This window comes from Suricata suricatta, chromosome 3 (genome assembly GCF_006229205.1).
Source record: "Suricata suricatta isolate VVHF042 chromosome 3, meerkat_22Aug2017_6uvM2_HiC, whole genome shotgun sequence".
NCBI classification, from domain to species: Eukaryota; Metazoa; Chordata; class Mammalia; order Carnivora; family Herpestidae; genus Suricata; species Suricata suricatta.
Window position 1 is genome coordinate 110,121,674 of NC_043702.1, and position 18,854 is coordinate 110,140,527.

An 18,854-nucleotide genomic window follows, 5' to 3' on the forward strand; every position below is an offset into this window, starting at 1 on the left:
TCTCTGTTCACTTCCCATTCTCTTCTTGCACATGGCCCATATTCCAGTACTTTACACTGTCTAACACATTAAAGGGGATAAAAAATGCAACAGAGTTTAGAGCTTTTACTTAGAAGTCCAAAGAACACAGTGACTTTGCCATGGTTTGTTTTTGTTTTTGTTTTTGTATTTGTTTTGTTTGTTTCTTTTGTCCAGTGGTAGCCTTACCTAGTAAAAAGTCACTTGCCTAGGGAATTGTCTTTGCCTTGCTGTAAGTGACCATGTGATCCTGTGATCGACCAATTAATTTCTTTTCTTCAAAGACATGTCAAATCAAAAAGGCCAGGAGGACTCCACAGATCAATGCAGGAACTTTTATTGAGAAACTAAAGATGAAAGAAACTAAACCCTGATCATAAACTGGTGAAAGTTTCACAAAAACCTTAATCTGAATATTTAGAAAAATCACCATATCTACTTAGACATTTTCCTCCTTTTGTGATACACTGCTTCTTACGCCCTTTCCCTTTACCTCCTGGCAGGTGAAGATCAGCCCATAAAGTCCTCTTCCCTCCTGGAAATGCCCACAGGGTTTTGTTTGCTTTTATCGTGTGGCTGCATTCCATGAAATTTATTGATACACATCGGTTATGTCCTCATGGAAGACATTAACCTAAATCTTGATATTGTCTTATCTTTGGGTCCTGCTCCTTCCCTTTTATAAAGGTTATCCCAATGCCTTCTATTGTCAAACACACAAACATATTTTGTTGTATGAGTTTGCTTTCAGAAGAAAGGAATCATGCACTTACAAGTTGTGGGCAATCGAAGGAAAGACGATGTTTTCCATCAGAATGGTGTCGTAAGGAATATCATCAATGTCGTCCTTGAAAAAGGATTTGAAAAATAACCTCTGCATTTCGGGTGGAAAGGAGATCTACAGGTGTAGCCTTCCAATTCTAACAAGTTAGCCTCAGGGGAAAAATCCACCCTAGAAACTGCTGTATTCTGTGTTATAATATGTTTTCTGGGTTTTTTCTTTTAAAGTTTATTTAATTTGAGAGAGAGAGAGCACAAGCAAGGGAAGGGCAGAGAGAATAGAAAGCAGGCTCCACACTCTCAACAGGGAGGATGATGTGGGTCTCAAACTCATGAACTGTAAGATCATGACCTGAGCCGAAACCAAGAGCCAGATGCTCAACCAACTGAGCCACCCAGGTGTCCATGTTTTCTCTTTTTACAAAGTGACAGGCCAGTGAAGTCGAAAGTCTACCTAACCTGTCCAGTGTCCTCAAGCTATGTTCATCCTCAGGCCCTTGGTATTCAGAAATGCTGCTTCTGATGACAATTTTCAGTGGTTCGCAGCATGATAGAAATGGCCGAGCCGAAGGGCACTCTTTCATTCTTTCTTCATCTGAAGCAGCAAAATTCTCCTTGAAAAGGCACTTTGAGGGAAAAGTCTTTGAAAACATCCAAAGGAGGAGATTCATAGATTTTATGACTTCTTGTCCATAGTATTCTGTCTTCTGTCTACTAGTATTCAAGTCAGGTTCAAGACCTGTGCTGATGAAATTGCCTTAGAAGCAACTTATCCTTCACGTTAATAGAGGATGTGTGTCACATCTAGACACATTAGATTCCTTCATAGATATGCAAATTTGAAGAGATCTTGAGGCTCTGTTGGTGCTAGAATGTGTTTCTGTCCTGTGTTCTGACGACCTTTCCATGTTACGAGTCACTCTTCACTCAGCTGAATGCGACAGAAGCAGCACTTGGTAATGAGGGGAGTGTAATCAGTTGGAAGCCCAGGAAATAAGACAGAATACCAGATCACTACCTCTTTCAACTCTAAAATTTGACTGCTTCATTTTCACACTTCTTTACCCACATATCCTAGCTCTGTTCCCAATCTAGTCTTTACAAAACCAGAAATCAAATGTCACCTAGAATTTTCACTTTTGCCAAATATCCTAGACACATATAAACCATCAAATACCTATAATCTTGGGTCAAGGCCTATAAATAGCCTAGTTCAAGTGCACACTTTTTATTTTCTGTGAATATTAACAAGACAAACCATGTAAAGAACATCATTACTCAGCCTTTATTTTATTAATATGAAAGTAAATAAAACTCTATTCACTCCAATCTTGATTTCTACTCCAGAATCACTGAAACCTACATATGAGAAATGCTCATTTCTGCACTACTATGTATCTCCTTCTTAAAAATTTTTAAAAATGTTTATTCATTTTTGAGAGAGAGAGAGCACACTCCTGAGGAGGGAAAGAGAGAGGGAGACACAGAATCCGAAGCAGGCTCCAGGCTCTGAGCTGTCAGCATAGAGCCTGATGTGGGGTTCGAACCCATGAACCACAAGATCATGACCTGAGCCGAAGTCAGACACTTAACCAACTGAGCCACCCAGGGGCCCCTGCACTATTGTCTAGCACCTTTTCTACCAACAGGAGTGGAGTGGATTTCTCTGTGGCTATAGGTGTCATCCTGAATTTGCTCGATGGCTAGGACAAGTTTCGATCTCACTCTGTAGCTTTCTCCAATCTCTTTTGTAGTTCTTCTTGTTCTCTGATCCCTCTCATCAAACAGGCTTATGATTAGTATTTAGCTGTGTCTCTAGTTCTCCAGGAGGTATGACTAACGCTTTGAGGTTTTTTGTTTTTTTGTTTTTTGCTCCCCAGACAAACTCTTAAGGAGCCTCATGAACTACACTGTTGCTATGTAATGCAGAGTGTGCTCATTCACCCTTCAGAGTTTGCTTCATAAACTGCTATGTGAGCAGTATCTGCAATGCAACCAACAACCTTGGGCAGCTTGAAAATTAACTGCCTCAAAGTTACTGTCTGTTTTTCTTTTCTTGTCACTTGTCCCCAAATACTTTTGGACAGTTTGTCCATGACCCACACATACATCTATCCATTCAAAGAGAAAAGAACTCACTCATATGCTGTTGGTGATCTAACCTAGAACCTTTTTTCTAGAAGACAGTTTGAAAATCTCTGTATCTATCAATAGACTTAAAAATCTGGGGGAAATTGCAGAAGCAGCATCAGCCATTTCTTTCTTGAAGCTGGCCTCAGAGAGGTATAGCCTTCAGAGGAACAACTATCCTTCAACCTAAGAGAGATGAAAAGCAATTAAGAATCTTTAACGTGGTCTCTCAAAAACACCAAGTCTGGGGATATTCAAAACTTGCAACAAAACCTTAAAAATAATCTCGTCCCACACATCCTCAGTTTCTTTCATCTGCTTTGTGGCTACTCCAAAAGCAAAACCAGAGAAGATCAGGCAAACTCCTCCACCACCCTAGGCCATCAACATCCTCTCCCCAACTCTTTTCAGATCCCCTTCTTTCTCTCCTCTCCATCTGCTTTCATTCCCGTTATCTTTATTCCTCCCTGGTGCTAAGACCCAGGAGCCAATGGAGCACCATTTCATTACTGCAATTTTATCAAAGGAAATGAATGGGTGCATTATGATTGTTTATAATTCAAAAAATTAAAATAACTTCAATGTCCAAATCTAAGGGCATTGCATACAATGAAATGTAAAGCAACTGTTTTAATATTTTGATTTAAAATATTTTCTGGGGGCTCCTGGGTGACTTAACTGGTTAAGCATCAGGCTCTTGGTTTCCGCTCAGGTCATGATCTCACAGTTTGTGAATTCAAGTTCTGTATGAGGCTCTGTGCTGATGTGCAGAACCTGCTTGGGATTCTCTCCCTCTCTCTCTCTCTCCCTCGCTCCTCTGCCCATGCTCTTTCTCTCTCAAAATAAATAAATAAAAACTTTATAAATAAAATAAATAAATAAGTAAATAAATAAAATATATCTGACATGAAATATATTCACAGTATACTATTAATTTTCTAAAACAAAATCATAAAATAAAATCTGACATGCTACCATTTTTAAGAGAAATATTATATTTTATATACATAAAAAATTTTAACACTGGTTCTCCCTGATGGTAAGATTGTGGAAGATTAATTTTTTCCTTCATGTTTACCTGTGGTTTCTAATTTTTTTATTAAAAAATGTTGACTTCCTACTAAGTATCAGGTATTGTGGATTGGACTAGAAATATAAAGAGTGATAAGATATGAGTCTTCCCAGTATCATTACTCTGGGCACTTACAGCCTATGGGAAAGTCAGACAGGAATAAAAATAAATAATTCAGTTCATGGTGAGAGATATTAAAACACATATATTCATATAGATATCTGTGGAATTATACATCCTCTTCTTTTGGAGGAGGAAAGGTATAAAGAAAAATAGCACTAAGAACATGAGTCTTGAAGGAAGGCTAACCATTTTCCAGACACAGAAAGCAGGAAAGGATGGTTCAAGCAAAGGGAGCATTGTATTCAAAGGCATGGAAGTATAAAAATGCATGGCATGTTCAAGAAATGTACGGTAACTTTGGTATGCCTGTGACAGACAGGGAATGGCAAAGAAATGAACTAAAAAGAGATTGGGGTCACATGGAAGAATCTTTTAGTTCATGTTGAAAATTTGGGATTTTTTTCCTGTAGACTTGTGAGGAGCTAATAAAGGACTTTAAGACAGAAAAGTCTATCCTCTAATTTTTGTTGTAGGAGACACCCAGTCCAGTGTGAAGTATGGCTTGAATAGGTAGAGACTGGGAAGGGAAGATTCTTGGAAATCCATCACGGTAGTCCAGATGAAAGGTCATGAGGGCCCTGGAAAGAGAATGGAGTGTATGGGAAGGAGGTCTATTTTGAGAAAGGTTCAAGAGGATCAGTAGGACTTTTTGCCTGATCAAATGAATATTGGCAAGTAGAAAGGGTGTTCAATGTTCTCCCAAGTGTCCTGGCTGGTTGAACTAGTGGTCAGAGTTGCCATTCTCTAAGATACAGAATCCAGAAGGAGAAGGTTTGAAGGTTGAGGGAGGGAAATTAGTGGGGTTTGAGGCATGTTGAGATGGAGATGCCTGTAAGATCCCCAGGGAGAAAGTGGTTCACTAGAAAGATACGAGTTCAGGGGAGGGACCAAGGCTAGAGAAAAAGTCCTAAGAGCATTCACAGTAAGTGTATGAGGTATTCACTTCTTCATCATCAGACGAGGAAAATCAAGACTACTGCTTGGCCTCAAAGACCAAGTCCAGGTGATAAAGGCGGGAGATTTCAGCATAAGACTTAAATATTAAAACATATAACATATGCAATTAGCACTCAATTCTAGCAGATGTTATTATTATTAACAAAGTGTGAAGACACTTTCATGTGCAATTTCATAGTAAGTGCCATTAACAATCTGTTTCTTTTCATTGTACTAATTTGTTCAAAGATCAAATTCTTGAGAAATCGAAGTATTGTTCAATGAGTGGGAAGTATAAACAGTCTTCTGTTTGGTGACAACTCAGGAAGTCTTATAATTCGTAGGAAGAATTTTATGTTTTATTAAGTCAAAAGTAGTCAACACTCTTTAACATTACATTATCAGATCAATTTCAAACACATTATAATAAAAAGGCTTAAAATGCAAAAAATTTTTATAATCATGATACCCTTTCCTACTAGGATCAGGATTTATAAAGTAAAACGCACAATTTTCTAGAACAATCATTGCTGGAGAGGTCACATGAGAACCCACAGAAACTTGGTAAATCTTCTTGCATAAAAGTGAGACAGGTAAACACTGGAGAAGCATATTTCAGCATTTACATTAAAGAAATTTTCAAACAATAGTTTTTTAAATGTTTTTTGAGAGAGAGAGACAGAGCATGAGCATGAGCAGGGGAGGGGCAGAGAGAGAAGAAGACACAGAATCTGAAGCAGGATCCAGGCTCTGAGCAGTCAGCACAGAGCCTGACTTTGGGTTTGAACTCAGGAGCTGAGCCATGAGATCATGACCTGAGCTGAAGTCAGGGCCTTAACCAACTGAGCCACCCAGGTGCCCCTTAAACAATGTTTTTAATTAGTAAGTTAGGTGTCAATATTATGGGCCAGGGTGGGGTCAAACACATGACTTGGGAAAAAGGAAGTCAGAGGAGACAGAAAAAGAAAGCAGAGAAACAAGAACAACTGGGTCAATCCATAATTATGTAACCAAGAAATAGCCTCAGAGCTCTGTTTATGTATAAACAGGCTTGACTAGTTGTTATTAAAGCGTTTAACTTGTAAATTATTCTTTGGTCAAACAGTTTACTCTTGTGGACTTTTAGTGACTCAAAACAAACATAGAGACATTTCATAATTGTCTGCAAACCTGATAGAACCATCATTTGTCAAGGCTGACCTCTAAGAATCCATATCATAGAAAGCCTGCATTGCTCCAAGGTATCCTACCCTACCCCATTTCTTCTCTCCTCTCACCTCTCTCATCTCTAGTTCTGCTGAGAAACCAGCTGAGCCTTAACTGAGAGCTGGGGGTGGGCTCAGAGTGGTGTGCACACATTTTCCTTTCCATTTATATCTTTATGTCTTATTAGCCTTTTTGCCAGTGTTACAACTAAAGAAGGTGCTAACAGTTCCAATTAGGCCCATTTTACAGAAAGTGAGAAGGGGATATAAAGGTAGAATGAAAAAAGCACTTTATTAGCCATGCTACTAATCCTTCTAGTTGAGCTTGTATGTCATCTACCGGTATGTATATATTTTTTATTTTAGAGAGAGAGTGCACAAGCTGGGGAGAGGGACAGAGGGAAAGGAAGAGAGAGATTATTTTTCTTTTTAAGGCTTATTTATTTATTTTGAGAGAGAGAGAGAAGGAATGTGTGTGTGTGTGTGTGTGTGTGTGTGTGTGTGTGTGTGTGTGTGTAAGTGGGGAAGGGACAGAGAGGGAGAAAGAGAGAGAGAATCCCAAGCAGGCTCTGAGCTGTCAGCACAGAGCCTGACATGGGGCTGGATCTCACCAACCATGAGATCATGATCTGAGCCGAAATTCAGTCAGATGCTTAACCCACTGAGCCACCAAGGCACCCCAAATATTTTTTCTTTTAGTTTTACTTGAACTTTAGTTATACAGAATTGGAATTATAATATTTGTTTCAGAACACACTATGAACACACTGTGGTCTTGCAGAAGACTTTTATTTACTTTCCTTCTTGTTTATTATTAATAAGAAGGAGTAGTAACTTAGCTCACCACTCAACACTAAAATTAACACATTACCAATGACTTCTATCAACCTCTGTGTTAATTATAAACATTACCCTGAATTTTTTATTTATCATTCACTTGCATATGTATATATATAAGTTCTATGTATATATGATATGTTTATCTCATATAAACACACATAAATAAAGCACATATATGTTTCTAAAATTTCTGTGTGTACATATATTTGTGGTTTAGGGTTCATTGTCTTTATTATCAGAGTACCGTGAAGAATGAAATCATCTGGAGCTTATTTTCTTCACTTATAGTATTAGTAAGATATTCATATTACTTCCTTTCATTTTGTGCATATGCCATGATTTATATGTTCATTCCTCTTTGATAGCCATTTGGGCTGTTTCCAGTATTTTTGTTTGCCTGCTTTAGTTGCGAGGATTATGGCTCTGAACATTCTGGCTTGTGCCCCCTGGGCATATACCTTGAAGAAACTGCAGATTTGTCAGATCTGTGAGTATTCAATTTGACAAGATCATCGCTAGTAATGTATGAGTTTCTACTGGGCTTCATTCCCTCTAACACATGATTTTTCATGAACCGAGATTATGTTTAATCCTGTTGTGTTGACATCACCTGATACTCCATCTCCCCTTGCCCCATGAGGAACCATGTATAACAAGAATTGTTGAGGTCCAGGAGGGAATCAATACCTGTCAACCTTAGAAAAGACTGAAGAGGGACATCCACTCCAGGCAGCTTCCTCACCCAGATCCTGGAATCAATTTGGATCCAAGAAAAGGAGTCTAGGAAACTCATGAAAGTAGACCACTGGCCCCACACTGCCCTGGAACTGAGTCTACTCCGAGCACAGTCACAGTTTCCAGGAAATGGAAGAGGGCATTTCTTGCTTCTGTCTACTCTTACATTATTTCCCACCTTAGGTTTTCACTGATCATTAGTCACTTAGACTGTGGCTTATATGTGCTAATTGTCTGACTTGTTTTCCCAAAAAGGAATATCCACTTCCAAATTACTTGATCTAGCTTTATTCCAACATTCCAGACCCTGCTGGTCTCCTGATCAATATCCTTCCCAGTCCTGCCTTCCACCATAAACGGAGCTGTTAGAATTATACACTGCAAAAGAAAGAGAAATTTCCCAAGCCTTTCTCTTTTTCTTCAGGGAGACAGTCCATTTAGGCTTTAATCACCTCTGTAATTGTTTTCTAAAAGCCATAGAACAACTTAGCCTTTGGCAGAAATTAATTTTATCGTATCAACTTCACTGTAACCTTCCAGGTTTCTTTTCCCTAATACAAATGTATCACTATTATTTTCCTTACGAGGTGTTCTTTAACACACAAATGAAAGGAATATAGATAGGCAACTTTTCATAAATTAGAAGACAGCAGAGAAGGAAGAGACTTAACATGGTTGTGTTTGACAGAAGTAAATTGCCTGAGGTGAAATCAAAGAAGCTATGGTGAGGGAAAACTAAAAGAGTCTAAGGCTGTGATGGAAAGAAGTGAAAAGAGATGGAAAAGATATTAAGACACACTGTGCCTTAATGACACTGTGCCAGGCACTGAGTCACACTGGTCGTTGAAGCATTTTGACCACTGTTAAGAAAGTGCTGCCAGTAATAGAGATGAGCTCACTTCAGATTGAGGAATTGAAAGGAAAGCAATCAGATTAAGGGATTAAAAAACAATTTGTAATGATCTCTTCAGACACATCAAATGCCAGCAAGAAATGTATTCATAATTACAGCAGTGGGTACATGGGAAATAAATGGTTTGTTTATTATGACTTTTGTTTAGAGCAGTTTTAGGTTCACAGCAAAATTAAGGGGACGATACAGAGATTTCCCAATATTTCCAGGTCCCACACATGCATAGCCTCCTCTGTTACCAGCATTCCTCACAAAATTGGTATATTTGGTAAAATTGATGAGCCTACATTGACACATCATCATCATTCAAAGTCCATAGTGTACATTGCAGTACATTCTGTGGGTTTGGACAAATGTATAATGTATTTACCATTAAGGTATCATATAGAATGTTTTCAATGTCTAAAACAATTCTTTTCACCCCCCAACCCAAACCTGGCATGTTTATTTTAACAAAATAATTGAACAGGGATTCTTGGTTGGCCTTCCAGAATATTAAATATGTGAACTGCTTTGCAAAAAATTAAATTTGAAACCTTTCTGTACACTTAATGATTAAATAAGAGCAAAGTTTTAAAAATAACTATCATTGGTCTACAGAAATTGAATGATATGAATGAAGTTTGATGGCCACAGTATCAATGAATGGTGACAGGAACCCAAGCTTGGATTATTTAAAACAAAAACAATAAAACACAAACATAGGTCCTTAGATGTGAAGGTGCCTTGGAGCAGAAGAGGAAACACTGGTGTGGAGGGGACAGAAGGCAAAGCCTCGCACTGGCCTGTGCCTGCTCCTGGACTGACTGATAGGCCCTGGACCTGAGCTGGTGCATGGCCCTCTCCTTAGCTCCCACACCCACTAGGGAGCTGCAGAGAGCCTCTGAGTCCTCCCCGCTCTGCGCTCCCAGAAGGAACTGTGGGGCATACTCTCTCCCAGATACACCCCCATCTAGCTCTGTGATTCCTCTCTCCAACTTCTTACTGCTACCTTCCCTTCCAGAATTTCCTCTGGATCCCAGTTTTATGGTAAGCAAAATTTCCAGTGTGTTCATTTAGCTTGTTGACTCTCCCCTGAAACTCCTGGCTTTACCTTAAACCTTGCAGCCTTCTCCCACATCTCAAGTATGTCTGGATGGGGAGATGGCATGGTACCTTTACTCTATACTGCAGCTTCTGGATTTGTACGCTTCCATGTTATTTGCAAGCCCTCTGAGACTCCATTCTGTTGTCATCAATCAACCTCTGAGTCACTTCCCCCTAGTACTGATGACTCCCGCACTTTCATATCATCTTTTTTCTAGAACTCAGCCCCACCATTCACCCTGAGGGACTATCAACATGCACATAGTTGACCCATGCAGTTTCCCAGCCCCTTAATCCTTGAACTGCATGCTTACAGTTTCTTCAGTCTCCACCATACTTCTGCCTCTAGGTCCCAAGACCCATGCTGGACCTTGTCATCCCAGAACTGCTCCATCTAAGATAATAGAGTAAGGCCTTGGACTCTGAATAAAAGCCTTCTAACTCCCTCCCTCACACAGTTGCCTTTGCTATGTCTGCTCTGCACAGAGACCTCCTGATTCTCTCTCTTTGGAAGTCTTCCGCTGCATTCCTTCCATTTCACCCAACTTGGTTGTTACTGTCCATCAGTCCAAATAAAACCTTCAAGCTCTTTCTTTCCATCCCATCCAAATGGCCAAACCCAACCCTTGCTTGGTTCCAGTGGGTTTCTTCCTCTGTACAGTTCAGTGCTGCAAGAAAAAATACAACCCAACCTCACATCTTGGTGTCACTATAAATTCACAGCCCTTATCTTCAACTGTATCTTCAATGGTCTTCAGACACACTTGTATTTGATAAAGCACTCGTGATCTGGAACCAGACTGGATATACCTGAATCTCCACACCAACTTCAGCTAGCTGGGTAAACTTAGGTGAGCCACTTCACTTCTCTTTGCCTTGATTTCTGTACCCATGAGACAAGATAACAACAGTACTCCTTCATATGGCTGAAGTGCAGATTAAAGGAGTAGAGCAGTATACATGGGCACTGTCCATCATCAGTATTGTTTTCTAAATCAGATTTGTTTCATTCTCTCCAGTAGTTACTGTTAATGTTTATCATGTGCTTCTTCTACTTAGAATTCTCCTCCTTCAGTTTCATTTTTTCTCCTGGAAGTCATACCCTATCCCACTCCACACCCCTAATTTGGCTTGAGCTTCCTTACTCTGTACTCTCATAGCTATACTTCCTCCACCATATTGTTGATCACATTGTGTTGTAATTGACTGTAATCCCCTGAGAGGCCTGGGACTATCTTGCTGTCTGTTGTATCCCTAGCATCTAGCACAGGGCTGGCACATAGGAAAAACAACCAAACAAAAAACATATATAAAATAATATTGGAGTAAAATGAATACCTGGATGGGACTGTGAACTCCCTGAGGGCAGCTATTTTCTCTGGATCACTTTTAATATCAGCAAAGAATACATATCTTAATATACTTGGGAATCAGTAAGTATTTTTCAAGTAATAATTTTTCTGTATCTCTTGAGAGTTGTTTTTAAATTTCCAAAAGGGAAAATAGTTAGGGAGAGGGAAGGAGGCAAATCATGAGAGACTCTTAAATACTGGAAACAAACTGAGGAATGAAGAGGGAGGGGGAAAAGGGGAAGAAGGTAATGGTCATGGAAGAAGGCACTTGTGAGATGATCACTGAGTGTTATATGGAAGCCAACTTGGTAATCAACTATATGAAAATAAAAGAAGATACTGTAGACATCATATGATATACAATTTAGAATATGCCCAGCTTGTCAATGTTTTACAACTTCTGTGCATTATAACAATGGATTCCAACCACAGTTCAAGAAAATTGAGTTTTATTTTTAAAAAAGCAAATAAAGTTGTATAGACATAAAAAAATATTTCAAAGGGATTCCTACTCTTTATCAACTTGCTTCTTCTCTACATGTCAAAATAGTCTCAATTCTTAAAAGCTTAAGTCAAAAGTAATGTTTTTCAGGAAGTTCTTTACCAATCCCTTTGTTCTGGTTTTCTATTGCTATATAACAAACCACTCCAAAGCTTAATGGCCTAAAACAATACTCTTTTACTGCGTGTCACAGTTCTGTGGGTGGTCTGTAGTCAAGAACTTGACTAAGCCAAATGTCCAACACGGCGCCCTCCCATGGGAGGCAGCTGGTATGAACTGTGGTGAGTAGAGAGCTCAGCTGAGGCTCTTGATGGGAACAACTACATATGGCCTGCCTATGTGACTTGTGTTTTTCACATATAGCAGCCTCCAGATATTTATTCTTCTTATGTGATCATTGGCTTCCAGAAGGCAAGAAGCAGAAGCTTCCAGGCCACCTGCAGACTATGCCTGGAAACAGCTGAAGTGTCACATCCACTGCATTTTATTGATCAAGGTTATCACAACTCCTCCTGGATTCAAGAAAGTGGAGAAATGAACTCCATCTTCTGATGAAGGAGTGCCAAGGTCATAATCACAGAACAGCATGTGGGATGGGAGATAGTGTATGGCCATCTTTAAAAAATACAATTTGTTGGGGCACCTGGGTGGCTCAGTCGGTTAAGCCTCCGACTTCGGCTCAGGTCAGATCTCACGTTCGTGGGTTTGAGCCCCGCGTCAGGCTCTGTGCTGACAACTAGCTCAGAGCCTGGAGCCTGCTTCCTGTTCTGTGTCTCCTTCTCTCTCTCTGGCCCTCCCCCTCTCATGCTCGGTCTCTGTATCAAAAATAAATAAAACATTTAAAAAATGCAATTTGCTACATCCCTCAAGGCAAAATTTATCCATTTCTTTTGTGTTCTCTAGGCATTTACCTTTTTGGGTTTTTCTTTTTTTAACATTGATTTCAACCTCTGGGCCCAGGATCATTTTTCTAGGAAAGGTCTCTCAACCTATAGACCTTTCCTCAACCTATAGCATGCAAAATATTAGGTAAATGGAAAAAATTATATGACTCAAACATATACAGTAGACCCCTAGACAACAGAGTTTGAACTGTGTGGGTCTACTTATATGTTGATTTTCAGATAAATATGTAGTATGGTACTATAAATGTATTTTCTTTTCTTTATGATTTTCCTAATAACATTTTATTTCCTCTAGCTTATTCTCTATGTAAGCATATAGTATCTAATATACATAACAAACAAAATTTGTGTTAATATGTTATTGGTTAGGCTTTAGGTCAGCAGTAGGCTACTAGTAGTTAAGTTTTCAAGGAGTCAAAAGTTATAGGTGGATTTTATACTATGCAGGGGGTCTCCACCCCAACCTCCATGTTGTTCAGGATCAATTATAATTATTCTTGAGGTATATGTAAATGTTCTGTAATTAAATTCATTATTTATATTTTTAACCAACCTATAATAAAAATTTAAATAACACTGGGAATCTGCAAAATTTTTATGTAAAAAGTGGGCCTTTATACTCAAAAGTAAGCTGATTGGTTTATATATTTGTCTGTTTTTAACTGAATTAGGTGTTTTTGTGCCCAAGGACTTAGCTCGATAACCTTTATGTTTCTACAGTTTAGTAGATTAAATCATACATGATAGCTGCGAAGTACATTTTGGCTTGGTTTGGTTACAAATTTTATTTAAAAATGTAAGCTCTACTATTCACTTATATAATCAACAAATATTGATCAGGTACTTATTCTGCTAAAAACACAGTGGTAGACACTAGGGATAAAACATTGAGCAAAACCAGTTTGCAGCCCAGTGAAGTAGACAGATATTGACCACACAATTGCTCTAAAGATGTAAACTTTCAGTTGTGATAAGCTTCTTAGTCTCTGTGGGCTGCCAAACAAAGTACCACAAACCAAGTGCCTTAAAGAACAGACTTCTGTTGACTTACAATCCTGGAGGCTAGAAGTCCAAGATCAAAGTTTCAGCAGATTGGTCCCAGGTCTCTTTCCCAGGCTTGCAGATGACCAGTTTCTTCCCATGTCTTTTAATATTATCTTCCTTCTCTATGTTTGTCGGTGTTCAAATTCCCCCTTTTTAAAGGACACCAGTCATGCTGGATTAAGGCCCATTCCTAATAACTTCATTTTAACTTAATTGTCTCTGTAAACACCCATCTTCAAATAAGTCACAGTCTAAGACTCAGGGTTCGGATTGCAGCATATGATTTTGGGGGTGCACAATTCAATTCTCAACAGTTTTTAAAGTAAACGTTTGTAGCACCATGAGAACTTATAAGAAGGGGGTTGAGGTAGCTGGAATGAGGAAGGCTTCCTCAAGAAAGTGAAGCCAAATGGAATCTTGAGGATGAATGGGGTTTGCCAAGTAAAGAGGGAAAGAGAAAAGGTTCTTGGCCAAGGATACAGTATGTGCTAAATTCTTTGGTGGTGGAAAGAGCATGGTGCATACAGGCAATTGAAAGAAGACTATATGCTCTGCATAGTTTTCAAAGATTATGGAGAAAATCTGAGACCTAAGATGCAGTCATTTTTCTCTAGAGAGGTTGATCTTTGCTTCTGTCAGGTGGCTGTGGTTTACAGCAATCTTGGATGACTGTGATCTAATCAGGACTAGGGATGTTTCCTAGGCAGTCCACTGTCTCTTTGATCATTTGCTCATTTCCAGTTTACCTGACTTCCAGGATGTACCTGTTTGGGGTCCTGACTCAAAGCCTGTGGATTTATTAAACCCTCCTGAATCAGAGTTGCTGTCCTGAATTCCAGATTTTACCTGTCCAGCTTCATGGATACATAAACTCTGCTGGAGTTCACAGCATGTCCCGCGATTAGGAGATGCCCTCAGACATGGCTCCAACATCAAATTCATCCCTGTGTTTCCTTTTCCTCATAGCAGAAGTGTTAGTTCCAATAACCCATTTCACCATTCATCAAATGGCTGCTTGCTGAGAATAGGTTGGCAAGCCAGATGAATGCTAGTAGAATAGACAGAAAGTCTGACACCGGTCCAGCATAATGATCATGGTAACATGATAGAAGCATAAGGAGAAAAATGAAAAGAGATGGGCAAAGAAATATTATAAGATAGAACTGGCAGAGCTTGGAATGGATTGGATTCAGAGAATGTGGGAGAGAGAGGTCCCAAGGATGATGCTTAGGTTTCTAATCTGAGTAACTAGATGGATGAGATATTTACATACGAATATGTGGAGAGAATTGAGACAATGCAGGGCAAGGATCATAAGTTTCAGTTTGGACCCGTTGATTCTGAGGAGCTTGGAGATATGTTGGAGGCTACAGCAGTGAGACATTGTATGCATGAGCTCACGAAAGAGATCTGGGTATGAGATGAAAGTCTTCGAATCCCCAAGAATGTGGATGATGAATTAGGCTGGAGGCTTGAGAAACTCCAAAGTTTGACTGTCTTTCTTTGCAAAGATGAAAGAGAGAAAGAGGGAATGCCCAGAGACGTATGAGGAGAACCAGAGAACAAAGGAAGGCCGGTATTTCAAGAAGAGAAGTTAGTTAACAACATTCAATGTTGCTGAAAATTCTAGTGTGATAGTTGAATATGAATGATCTTACCAAATATCGGTTGTTAGTGATGATGCAGAAAATAAATTGCTATAACCAACATAAGACTGTCAGGAGGCAATGCTCTAAAGTATTGAGAAGACAACAAACAAAAAATTCTTCATAATCTCAGAGTAGAAAACATTTCTTAAACAAGATACAAAAGCATTAATAATAACATCAAGGATGGACAAAGGTGACTGTGTTAAAATAAAGAACTCCTTTTTAAACGCCACTGTAGAGTCTCACACCTGAAATGAATAGAACAATATGTCAACCGTACTTCAATAATAAAAATATTCTGCAAAGGATATTATAAAGTTTAAAAAGGAAGCCGCAGAATGTAAGAAGACATTTGCAATATTTGAAAATGATGAAGACTCTGTACTCAGATCTATGAATAACTCAAGTAATCTATAGAAAAAAAGACAGATAACCCAATAGAAAATAGGCTCCGGCCTTAAACAGGCACTTTATGAGATCCAAATAGCCAGTCAGTTTGTGAAAAAGAGTTTGACCTTTTTTTAGCAGTCTGTCACATGCAAATCAAAACTACACCTTTCCTATCTTACCCATTCACCAAAAGATTTAAAAGTTTGAGAACACCAAGTGCTGGTAATGATAGACTATAATAAACTGCTGTTGACAAAACACATTGGTACAAAATTTCGAAACAGTTTGACCTATTAAAGGTGAAAATACATAAACCTTTGACCAAGGATTCCACTTTTGTGTATAAAACCCTGAAGAAAATTTATGCACCGCTGTACCAGAATACTGTCCAAAAATGTTCTTTGCAACATTGTTAATATTCCTGGGCTGTGGTTTCACAATGCATACACTTACCAAATCATTATGTTGTGCACGTTAAATTTATATAATATCATATGCCAATTATATCTCAATAAAACTGGAAAAAATAGGGGCGCCTGGGTGGCTCAGTCAGTTCAGCACTTGACTCTTGATTTTGGCTCAGGTCATGATCTTACAGTTTTATGAGTTCAAGCCCCATGTTGGGCTCTGAGCTGACAGTGCAGAGCCTGCTTGAGATTCTCCCCCTTCCTCTCTCTCTGCCTCTCCCCTGCTCTCACTCACTCTTTGTTTTTCTCAAAAATAAATAATAAAATTGAAAAATTGAAAAAAACTGGGAAAAATATTTCCAGAGCAGAAAGAGCTCAAGTGTCCTTCAACAGTAGAACTGCTGGATAATCTGTGAGATCTCCATGCAATGATGCATCATACAGTAACGGAAGTGGGTGACCTGGAGTTTATGGGCGGCTATATGGATGAATCTCAGAAACATTTATGTTGTGTTAAAGAGGAAAAGATATATAAGTGTGATTCTAATTATGTGATTCAAATGCAACAAAATTAAACTATACTGCTGAGGGATATATATACTTAAGTAGTAAAACTATAAGGAAGCAAGGATGGGTTATGACAAAACTCAGATAGCATTTACTCATAGGTGAAATTTGGGAGATCTTAATTGGAGAGGGGGTGGGGAGATCTGCATGGTTGGCGGCGATATTCTGGTTTGGACCAGAGTGATGGTTATACGGATATTTGCTTTCTAACTATTCTGTAAACTGAACATGTTTTAAGATCTTTCTGTATGAAAGGTGTATCTCACTATAAAAATGCTAAAAAAAGAAAAACACCAAAGCTACCTCTTGAAATGAGGTTAATTCTGAGTTAATCCCATTATTTTTGCAAATAGTGCTTTCTGGTTGTGACTGAATAAATCAATGTGACAGCCAAGGCTGGTACAAATACAATCACACTTGATGTTGCATTTTCCCAGTAAAAATTCCCTGTATTTGTGACGTCAGATAAAAATATGAAAAATATTGCTTTGATTCCTAGGTTGGATCACTGAATGCATGCTTCCTTGCAAAGAGGAATTTCCAAGTTGATGTATATGAAGCTAGAGAAGGTACTGAAAATTGTGGGGTGTAGTTCTGATTCTCTGACCTCTTTCTCTTTACATTTAAAAAAATTTTTTTTAGAAAGAGGAACTTCATTTTTTTTTAAATCTCAACTATCTAAATTTAATTTAATACAAAATTACTACTCTTAGTAGTAGTAGTAAAGGAGTAGTAGTAAAGGAGTTAACAAGGTCTTTTAACTTGGTCTTGACTGCACCAGTTATTCAGGTGCTGTCTGCTTACCCTGTCCTAAGGTAATAATGAGCTGTGTGTAATACAGAGTCTACTTCCAATGTCTTAGATCTCCGAGTCGCTAAATTTGCACGTGGAAGAAGTATTAACTTGGCCCTTTCTTATAGAGGACGGCAAGCCTTGCATGCCATTGGCCTGGAAGATCAGGTACCTTGTTAATGTATTTTCCTTGTAAAAGGTGAGAGCTGCTGTTTTCCAACAATCACATGCTCTTGATCTCCTCCTAGCTCAAAGCATCATCTAATGCCAAGAACCTTTGCATGAAGACTCATTCTACAGAGGTTGTCAAACGTCTAAATTTGGCAAGAGGGTGAACATCTGACCCTCGAGGCAGCCTGGGAGGGACTGGGGCATGATGAGGGCAGGGGGATCCTGTGACTTCTGCCCCCACCATGATCCCTTCCAACTCTGGGTCTGCAATTCAATGATGGGTCTCAGCCTACAGGAAGTGTGGCCTGAGTTTGTATCCAGGATGACAGGAGGCCTACAAACCCCATTCTTTTGACCACACAAGTCCATAATGTCTTTTCCACAATGCTGTCCTCCAAAGAGCTCTGGAAGCAGAAGACTTACCACCAATTCAGCAGCAAACTTGACCTGATGTGAGGCTTTTTATGGCCTTTTAAAAAATCTCATTTAGTGTGAATATGCTTTGCTATAGATATACTGTGCTCAGTTGTGGGATGATGCCTCAGAGTCCACTGGGTATTATGTGACATCTACATACGCACAAGATTACCTATCTAGAATTTGAAACCTTCCAAATCCTGAAACTAGTGTGCCCTCAAGGGTTTGGATAAGCATTGTGGGTCCTCATGCGGTCTCAATGTTGCCAAACTTCTCACTATCTGGCATGTAGCTTAGAAATATGAACAGAAGTAATGTATTTTTCTGCAAGTACCTTTGCTGACAAAGTGTCTTTGAAATGATCATATAAGTCTGTAGAGATGCCAGTTCCATTTCCAGTTTCCTTAGATGTATGTGGGGGAAAACACCTTGCGTGGGATTTTGGGAGTCCTGGATTTGACTCCTCTTGCATTGCTCTGTTTTGTGATTATGAGAAAATCACCCAACCTCTCTGACACTGACCCATTTTCCTTAATTGTAAAATGTGATTTAGACCAGATAAAAGTTAATTCCAAAAGCTATAGGTTAAAAAAATAAAAAAATTGAAATCTGCAAGAACATAGGTTTCCTTGAGTTTCCAGCACAATGTGCTTCCATTGTCCTTTGCAGTATTTTCTAATTTTTTAAAAAATAGTTGAAAAATCACATTTAAAAATTTTTTAAATTTTTTTTTAATTTTTGAGAGACAGAGAGAGACAGTGTGAGCAGGGGAGGGTCAGAGAGAGAGGGAGATAAAGAATCTGAAGCAGGATCCAGGCTC

General features: G+C 38.9%; 1 protein-coding gene across 1 annotated transcript in view; it reads left to right on the plus strand.

The window, feature by feature from the left end:
- Positions 1–18,854, plus strand: part of KMO (kynurenine 3-monooxygenase) — a 53,808-nt gene that overhangs the window by 1,421 nt on the left and 33,533 nt on the right. The window contains 2 exon segments of the mRNA XM_029934828.1: positions 17,154–17,223; positions 17,517–17,614. Coding sequence (XP_029790688.1) covers positions 17,154–17,223; positions 17,517–17,614 — 168 coding nt within the window.